The sequence below is a fragment of the Apostichopus japonicus genome, chromosome 5 (assembly GCF_037975245.1).
Source record: "Apostichopus japonicus isolate 1M-3 chromosome 5, ASM3797524v1, whole genome shotgun sequence".
In the NCBI taxonomy this organism is placed as follows: domain Eukaryota; kingdom Metazoa; phylum Echinodermata; class Holothuroidea; order Aspidochirotida; family Stichopodidae; genus Apostichopus; species Apostichopus japonicus.
This window is the reverse complement of record NC_092565.1, coordinates 23336650-23346588: the sequence shown is the minus strand read 5'-3', so window position 1 is coordinate 23346588 and position 9939 is coordinate 23336650. Positions and strand designations below refer to the sequence as shown.

The window sequence follows — 9939 nt, the reverse complement described above, 5'->3', positions numbered from 1 at the left end:
TTAGAAAAGTCGAATAACCTACACACTGTAACAACATTACAATCTGCATAGGGCCTAGCTAATGGTGGACATCATTCACCAGCATTACTGTACACAGTGCAGAGTGACTGCAGTTGTCCAGTACGTTGTTTATATATGCTTAGTTATACTTAGTTATAGTCAGTGATAGTTGGCAAAGTAAATAGGCTTTGAATTGTTTCCAAGTTCAAAAACACGGATAAGAATCTTGTTTCTCAGTAAGTCATTAAGTAAATTTATACATGTTACTTATGTGCAGTTATGGTTAGTTGGTATGAAAAACAAGGCCGGTTCTTTACGGTTGTTCAACGGTTGACTAACTTTTTAGCCTAGGCCTCACCTAACTGTAGTGTTAGCCTAGGCCTAGTCATATCAATGTGTGGTAACTAATACTAGTAATAGTAATATTATTACCACCAAACAGTACCAAATAGCATCTATGTCTATTACAAGGATCACTATCAGGCGTAGTAATTGTCAAACAGTCACATGTAACCGCATCTTAGATCATTGACTAATTCGACAGACTTTGAATCACCTTTTGCATTTAAGTTTTTTGTCTTTGGAATTTCACTTGGATAAAAATATTTTTCTTAATTTGCCCTTTATCCTTAAGACATCTAGAGCTAACCTCTAAAATTTTCAAATGCTCTCAGAATTTAATGAAAACAATTCTCCTGATGTCAACTAGGAGGGTCTACATCAATATCATGTCACCAGATTTCCTGTATAAAATATGGTCAACGTATTTTAAACTTTAAATTTTCCCGCTAAATGTACAGTATTGGACACCTGGTCACCAATATGTATGTTTCTGTTGAGACTTTGTGGCCATCTTCAAAGTCACAGTCATTTTTAGCAAATGTGCTCAAATATAAAATTTCATAAAATGTATTCAGTGAAGTACGTCTACCTCAGTTATATCACCATGAAATCTTATTAAAACTACAATATCTTGCAAATAGATCATGAATTTCAAGCACCTTGTAAATTTTATCCTTGTTTGTTTTCTCTGTTGGACATTGAACTTACAATTTTCAATAAGAAATATGAGCTTATTTCTTAAAGTAATGCTCTACAGAACATGGGAATGAAAAATCAAAAATATTAGTGAACAGTAATTTGTCGAAAAAAAAAAAAATCAAAGTATATCAGTATTTTGATTTGGAACTGAATGTTGCCTAGAACATTTTAACTATTTTTGTCACATTCATGTTTCTCCTTTTTAGGTTCCTTTACCCATTACCCATAAGAGACATTTTTCACTGCCACTAGGTCCTTCATTCCATGTGATATTGATCATTCCAAAAAATGAGTGGAAGTCCATCAGCCTCTAGCAGTGGATCACTCCCGGCAGGTTTTCCAAATGGTCCATCCAGCAAGAAACCATGTAAGTCCAATAGAATCAGGTCACTCTTTCATTTTCAATACCTATACATATACTTCCTGTCTATGTAAAGCCCACTCAGGGGCCGTTCTCCAATATTCCAAGGAAAATTTAATTCTTCCTTACGAACTGTTAGGCATGATTCTCTCTAGCAATGCCAGGAACTTATACTGGTCTTATGTGATACTGCAAGATGAAATTTGCTATTATTGATGACCAGTTGGTTTCATCCTTATTATATTAACTTATGATTTTTAGCGCATGCATTCAAGTTGCTACATAAAATATTACATTTCACTTTTACCTAAAAGGTAAATATGAAGGAAAAGGTGATTTAATTTGAGGAGTAATATGCTAAAAAATTTAATCCAAAAGTAATATATACTGGTTTTAATGAAAGAAAATATGTTCAAGGTAAGAGAATATTTGGTTTGATTGTCTCATCCTGACAAGAGTTTCAGTTTAGATTTTAATATCAGTATCACAAGAGAGGTCTATACGTAGCTGGAATTGTTTTTATTCCCCCTCCCCCCAGAAAAAGGATTTTTTTTTTTTGGGGAGGGTGGGTCGGGGGTTAGCATCTTTCTGCCAGTGGACATTAAGAAACATAAACACATGATAAGTCAGGTAACAAGTTTCATTAATGAAATTGGCACACCTGCTTCTCTGTAGCTAACATAGACCTGTAATACTGCTTGTTATCAGGAAATATCATTGGGCTTCTCCCTTAGGTCTGACATACAGTAAAGTCTGATGTTTGTTGTATTTTAGGAAATTGCCGATATGTGAACTTTTAGCCAGAAAGTATTTTTAAATACTTTCATTTTTTAGCAAGTGGCTAAAAGTCTGAAACTCTAATATCTAAATTTATGTTTGTACCAATATACTAATGTACAGTATTTGACTTGATTTTGATTAAAAAAAAATTATGCTAAATCATTTCACTTTAAATATATCCAAATGAACAGTAAGATTGAAATTTTTCAATTTTTAATTTTTTTATTTTTATATGTGATTGATAGAAGTTTGAAATATGTCTGGGCAATAAAGTATTGAAGATGGAATTAAAATTATGGATGTGTGCCGATTGATTGTGTGCCGATGTGTGCCGATATGATTAAATGTGTGCCGTGTGTGCCGATATGTGCCGATATGTGCCGATATGTGCCGATATGTGCCGTGGATGTGTGCCGATATGATTAAATGGATGTGTGCCGAGAGATTGGCTTCGGTCAGCTTGCGAGTCTACAAGCCTCCATGGCTTCTTTCGCGAGTTCCTGCTTCCGGGAAGATCACATATACATACATACATACATACATACATTATCAAAGAATAATTTCCTCATTAACCTTCATTTCGTGTAAAGATCTGGGAAGGGTCTTATTGTACCTTTTGTTCAGTTTGGGCAGTGCATGTTTTCAACTGTCGCCACTGTAGTGGTAAGACTGTCAGCTATACAGCACAATACCCCCCCCCCCCCCCCCAATTTTAATACCTTTTTCTGGAATGTAAATGATATGTTATTGTTTATGTGGGCCCATTAGTATTTGGCCCTTCCCCCTTCAAATATATGCTAGAAAGTCAAATATTGGTCATTCATGGTCAAAACTTCAAAATACAGTATAAATCTTGCATGTTTTTTGTCACTGAGACACATGATTCTATATCACTGAACACTCCTCTTTGGATGAAAATAATCTCGAGAATCAGAATCTCCAGAAGGTGCATTGGAAACAAATCTTTTGAGCAAATTTGAGCAATGTTTTGAGCTCTTTTGGAGCGAATTTCAAAAGTTTGGGACCATTACCAAACAATGATCTCTTTTAGGGCAGCATATTTTGTTGTGAACAATGTATTACAGTAAGTGAAGGCATTGATAGGCTTTGGCTTTTGTATCTAGATACAATGCTACATTTTTGAGGATGGGTGCAGTTCTGCAGCAATCACATTGTTGGCCAACATTTATCCTATTTTGTATGGGGCATAAAGAGTCAGAGGTGACTGATGCAAGACTGTGTATAATGCCTAATGAATATTCATAAGGTGGTCTGATGTGGTACGATACTGTCTTGATGAATGGATTTGCTAACACCATTTCAGTGAGTATTTAAATAGACCATGGATGTACAGTACTGTATTGTGTGGAAAAGAGCTTTATACCAGAACTTTTGTAAATGTAAAGAAAATTGAGACTGTTGAATTTGGTATAAAAATTCGACACATCACTTCAGTACTGGTTTTATTTCACAGTTCACAGTGTCAATGTCAACTACAGTGCATCGCACATAGCGTGCATTATAGTTACACTGCATTGTCTTGTTGGTTGCTAAGCTATAAAATGTAACATAACCTTACAAAGTCTTGAATGCCTTTAGGAACGTTTTATGGAGGAGCCAGTAAAAGTCTTATAATGCTCTGTCAATCAAGTTATCCAATTCTATATTGGGATGTTGACCCTTTGCTGAGGATTGTGAAGGGTCAGAGTTGGGAGAAGGAATAAAGATGGGCAGAATCCATTGAGCCATGTGTATACAGTGGTGTGTTCAAGGATGAAACCCCATTTCATCTACAAAAAACAAAATATATATTCCCGAGACACAGTAGAGATTACAGTTCTAAGCTAATTAAAAAAAGATGACAAGTTGTACAGTAGATAACAGCAAACAGAACCCAAATGGCGTGATGAGCAACAGAGTACTGGATTTGCCATTTATTATGATCCATGGTGACAGGGTCATTGCATATTCTGTACCAGCATTACTTTAAGACTACCTTTATATTTTATAATCCTTGAAAGAAGTGGTTCGTGGAAAGATAGAATTACTAGATTAAAAGTCAATTGTTTAATCGTTTATTTCTAAACCTGTCTTATTGCTCGGGAAGCAGTTTGAGAGTGAAAAACTTCACGGAAGTATCATGCCTTGGAAAGCTTTTAGCAACTTCTAACACACTTAGTTTTGAAGTAACAACTGATGATCGAAAAATGAAACAAATCATTTTAGTTAGTTCTCATTATCGATCATCCGTTTGACGAGGCGAGAGACAGGGGAACATGTACAGTTAATTTACGGTATAGTGTGAGTTTTGAACCTGTGGCTGTTGAAACTTGTTTTCCCTTCCACTACTGTATATTTGCAGTCCTATTTTCTCCCTTATCTTAATCAATTCTATCTGATTTTGGCAAACTGGTCACTGAAGATAAAATTTGGACTTTAAATCTTGTTTTTTTATTTTTTTTTGGCTCTTCTGCTGAGCATTACCCACAGCTTATTTACTTAATGATCCCAAAACTAAATTTGCTCAAGCCTCACTGATTTGTTGCTTAAACTTGTTTTCCCCCATGCTACTACACTGCTCATGCTTGCTATAACTGCTGCTAGCATGCTATAGACTCTGTAAATATACAAAGTACACAGTCACTGTATATATATATATTGTAGAGAACATTGCTAACACTATTGCTATGTATTTGATTAGCTAGCAGTGTTATATATACAGTACAGTGCATCATATCTATAGCAGAGCTCTCTAAATTGATTGTTTTATCAATTTTTACAGTCTGAGTCAATTGGATGACAGGCTGTATTAGTATACATGTGCATACAGTGTGCATCTACAGTACTGTCATGTGTACCTTCTGATATTCCTCCATGTGCCATTCTTTTTTGTGGTTTTTTATCCTAGTTGGCTATAGTTTGAATCTGAACCACTTACAGTTTCTTGTGACTGGCGATTCTAGTGTAGCCATCTGTTTCTTACAAGTCGTCGTTGACGCTGCCTCGAGAGAATCTGACTCTGATGAGAGCTACTTCCATCGGATGAGATCTACAAGAAGTTCGCTTCAGACATCAGTAAATGTTGGTCGCTTCTTAATATTTAGTCAGGCCAGTGTAAGGAGATTCAGTGCAGTAGAGTCGTTTTTGAAGGGAAAAATCAAGCTGCCATTTGTGGTTATCAATATCGTTCATAGTTTTCTAATGTACTTTTCCTGACTCGGATGGATAACCGTTGTTCCCCCAGTATTGTACTTTGGTGGGCAGGGAAATAAAGATATCTGTGATCATATATCTTTCAATAGAACTTTAAGTTCAGTGTGTTAAATCAAGCGATGAATGCAGTAGTTCACAATCTACAGGTAATAAGAAATATTTTTTCATAATTTGTGAAAAGTTTTGTGTACTGTGGATGTCATGGAAAAAGTGGTTGATATCTTCTTCAGTCATACTGTAAAAGTTATTTTGTTACATATTTTTTGTTTTGGAAGTTCAAGTTCCACTGGTAAAGTGCTCTCTCAGTTTTATAATAAGTTTGTGCTTACAGCCTTGATCTTTTGCATTTCATTTGCCACGGTTGTATCTTGCAGTGGTGGTACTACTATGATGTTTTCAGTGACAATTTTGGCTTCTTTCTACCTGTTCCACTCTCCTACCACATTCCCTCTCCTTCTCTACAACCTCCTCTCATCTTCCCTCACCTTCCCTCCTTCTTCTCCCCTCTCTTCTCCTCCCATATCCTCCCATCTCCTCCCCTCCCCTCCCTTTTCACTTTTACCTAATAATTTCAACAGGAGTATGTAGGCCGACTTACTCTGTAATTGAAGATCAACTGCACCATAGGAAATGGAAATTATGGCCAATTATAAGAAATTTCTATTTTCTTGTTAATCTAACCTGCATTTATAGCAAATAAACTGAGGGATTGTTGGATGAGTTGGAAAGGCGAAGGGGAACAAGAAATTATTATTAATTTTATTTTTGTAAAATGTCACTTACTGTATCCATGGGCATCATTAGAAAATGTAATAGGTGAACATACGTACACATGTACGGTAGCAGTAAAATGGATTGTTTAGCACCTTAGTTATAACTTAGAGCTCTCTAATTTTAGCTGACGCCTCTTATGGAACTTATAGAAGACATTGGATCAATGGAAAGTGATTATGCCATTCTAAAACTAAATGTCTGAGTTAATTATTCATGTCTTGAAATGATCTGGTCTCTGAGCTCTCTTACTCTGAGCAGATGGTCGCTTCTTGCCAGCACGTTTGTCGATAACCAGGAAGGAAGCTGTAACAGGTTTTAAGTGGACTTCAAAATAAAAATGTAAGGGTACCTTAAAATTCCAGTTACTGTAGCTTTAGTGTAACTTACTTATATACTGTAGATTTATCTATAAATCCACTATATCTTTACTGACTAGAGACAAGTTTGTAAGTTAGAAGTCAATACACAGTACATTACAGTGGTACCGGTAATGATAACAGACTTTATACTATCATAAATCCAGATTCGGCGGGACCTTGAAATCAGCAGGAATTTTACATTACTGTAACTACATCTAGGTTAGCTTGGATTTAACAGCAATTTGCTGAATTTTTGGGGTGACATTTATACTGTACAGTACATCAAGTCTGGAATTATTTGTGGAAATTTGTAATGTTTTTATGACTTTCGAGTGTAATTTAGTTTTTAGTAAGGAAGAAACCTTAGTGTCCATGTGGTAAGTAAGACAACGTTAAGTACTGCATGATATTAAGAGTGGATCATAAGGACAACGTCTATTTTTGTTACTAGAATTTATCTCTTAACCATGAACACTTTTATCAGTGAGAGTAAATATTTCATCCAGTAACAGTAGGCTTAAATTACCCAATAGTTTATCTATGGCCAATCACTTTCCTATATAGTTTTCCTGGCCTCCCATAACTGTCTGCTTAACAAATGATAGAAAGTTCAAGGGATATATTCCATATTTCTTCCAATGAAATATCTTTGTTCATTTGAACCTCTCAGAACTTTACAACTTTGATACACCAATTCCAACGTAAAGAATATTTGTATTTTGAAGAAAAAAAAACTTGAGAAAATTTTTCGAGAGCATGTACATACTACACTTGAAGCTGGTGCAGGTGTTTTTAAACTTTAAATATTGAATTTGCGGTAGCATGTAGCTGTGAAAGCTGAAGAATTTTGTTTTTTTATAGTTTTGCCAGATACAATCATAGTTTGCCTTGCTTATATACATCTTATCATTGAATTAATAGTCCTGCTTGATACCGAAAAATGCAAGGAGTTTGTTTACATTATGGTATATTATTGCAAAGTCTGTTGTTATATATGCACATTGCTTGTTCAGTACTAGCTGATAAATTTGAAACCATATTGGCTGATTTACTTTTTCTGATCTAAACATGTCTTTTATCTCTGGTAAACAGTACTAAATATATCCATGGCAATGTTTACCTACTGAGGTGGAATATACCTGTACTGCATAATATAAATCTTATCATAATCAAAGACACTATTTTTAACAAGACCAAGAAAGAGTCTCTTAGTAAATTGGTTGAACTTTGATTTACACAAGGACATTTTCAGACCTGGTGTCTATGAATTCTAAATTTAAGGAAAGGTAAATTTAAAGGCAAGAGAGCTTTTAATTCTTGAAGTTGTAGTATTTCATGGTGGTGTATCCTTTTCCTCTGTATACTCGACTGGTTTTGTTGTAGTTTTGGCTCCAGGTTTTCAAGATTTATTTCATAGCTGCCAAGTGGGTACTCTCTTGTTTTCCAGTTGTTTTGGATATTGAAAAATGCTGTCATTATTTTGTGGAGGAAAATACATCTCTGTGTTGGATCATTAACTACTTAGCAGTTGAAGTTTATTATTGATTAGAATGGATGGTTCCTTGCATGTTCATAATTAATGTTTGACTCACCTTTTTGTTTTCCAATTTGAACCATTCCCTGAGATAACTCAAACTTTTGTATCTAGTGAAAGTAAACAAAAAAGGGTGTAATTACCATAGTACAGATGTCTTTGTAGCCATGGCAACAGTTTTTGTTTTATTTCACAGCTGAAAGGATGTAAGCAATTTCGAAAATGGGTTTTTCATTGTCAAAAGTGATTGGTATAGTATAGAAGACTGGAGGTCTACAGTTTATATTTGCTCTTTGCTTGACTGGTTCAAACGGTGTGCAACTCTTGTCGTCTTTTTCGTGCTCTTTCATGCCAATCAGTTGTGTCAGCCCAGCACCTACAGTATTGCAGTCTGACTTTTCTTGTTCGGGATAGTTTCACAAGGTAGCGAAAAGAAATGCCATTGTCTTTTGTTTTAGCTGTCTGTAGCTACTGTTTCCATTGGTGTGAAGATTATCATCATTCTCACCCCTGTTTTTCATTTGAGAACTGAAATTATATAACTTGAACTTTGAGTGCAATCTTTGGTCTCTGAGCCTTTAAGTCATTGCCTTCTTTTTAATGTAAATTTTGACATCCAAGACGTTTGACAATTCTTTCACCTCACATACTTCTGAGATTGTAATATGATGTAGGTAGTTGAAAGTACAACACAGTTTTTCTTTAACTAGGAGTCACAAACTGAAATTTTCAACAGGTTTTTATGTGAAGGAGAATTTGTAGGATCTTACTCGGACTACTGTATATTCAGCCGACAGGATGCCTTCCAGGTCGAGAAAATTTCAGGTGGAGAAAGGCCAACCAGGTTTGTGGTACAATGTTATTATTACTGTAAATTATACACAAAATCCAGTTTATATTTAGGATTGGTGACTTGATGATAAACTAAAGGCAAAAGGAGCTAATATTAATTTTGAAAGTCTTTTATTTGGTCTTCTATTGGGTTGTAACTTTGGGGTAAACTAACCAAGCTATGTGGTATTCACACAGCAGTAAACTGAGAGATCTATAAAGTGGTTATAACTTTGCACTATCCTTTATTAAAGATTTAATAACCATTTAATCTAAATTTTGTCTTCTCACACAAAATTAATATATTTGTGAATTATTATGCCATTCATACTAATATCCTTCTCATACAGAGGTAATTTGATACATTATTGTTTCACTTGTAAAATCCCTTGAAAGGGGATGCCTATTAATTTTATAGTTGCATTTTCGAAGACCAGGTGAACAGGGTCCATTTTCTGTGAAAAGTGGTACCTTGTTCAGGGGCTAACCTATCATTGATACTAAATGATGTAGTGTATAAAACTATCACTCAGTAACCAGGTTACACATACTATTTATGTTTTCTGTTTTTTTGGTGTTTTATAGTTTTCTTGTTTGGAACACAAAGTAATATCTGAGAGTTGTTAATTGGCTGGTGACTACTGAGAATTAAAAACAGATCCTAGCATACTGTACCTTTCTTCTCTGAGAGGTCATTTGGCAAGTTGTAATGGCCATTTGGCCCCTGACTCATCCTCGGTTATGTGTGCGTGATTATTGAAATTATCAGAGTTTGTAATACTCAACCCAACAAAAATATAGTCTGTAATCCGTCATTTTGACAGTTGTGCCATGGGTATTTCCCCACTACTGCAACGGAATCAAAATTAATTGTGATGCTATTTTGATGGAAAATTGTTTCTTTGATGATTTGTGTGTGTGTTTTCTGTTAAAGTCATTCTTTAAATCAATGATAATATCAGTCATTATTTTTCCCTACTGTGTACTAAATAAATTTTTAAGCAGGGCAGAAACTAACGGTGACATTATAAACAGAACTCCATGTC

The 9939-nt window shown here is 35.0% G+C and overlaps 1 protein-coding gene across 6 annotated transcripts in view; it reads left to right on the top strand.

Annotated features, from left to right (window-relative positions):
• LOC139968118 (pantothenate kinase 3-like) overlaps nucleotides 1-9939 on the top strand; it is a 41832-nt gene that overhangs the window by 18093 nt on the left and 13800 nt on the right. Inside the window, exons 1-2 of one of the 6 annotated variants that reach the window (XM_071972499.1) lie at nucleotides 79-236; nucleotides 1248-1408. In XM_071972499.1, coding sequence (XP_071828600.1) covers nucleotides 1330-1408 — 79 coding nt within the window. In that variant the 5' untranslated portion in view covers nucleotides 79-236; nucleotides 1248-1329. Of the gene's footprint in view, nucleotides 1-78; nucleotides 237-1247; nucleotides 1409-4867; nucleotides 5542-6560; nucleotides 6906-8798; nucleotides 8907-9939 lie in introns of those variants that run through there. The other 5 variants (XM_071972501.1, XM_071972503.1, XM_071972502.1 and 2 more) reach the window with 5 other exon arrangements.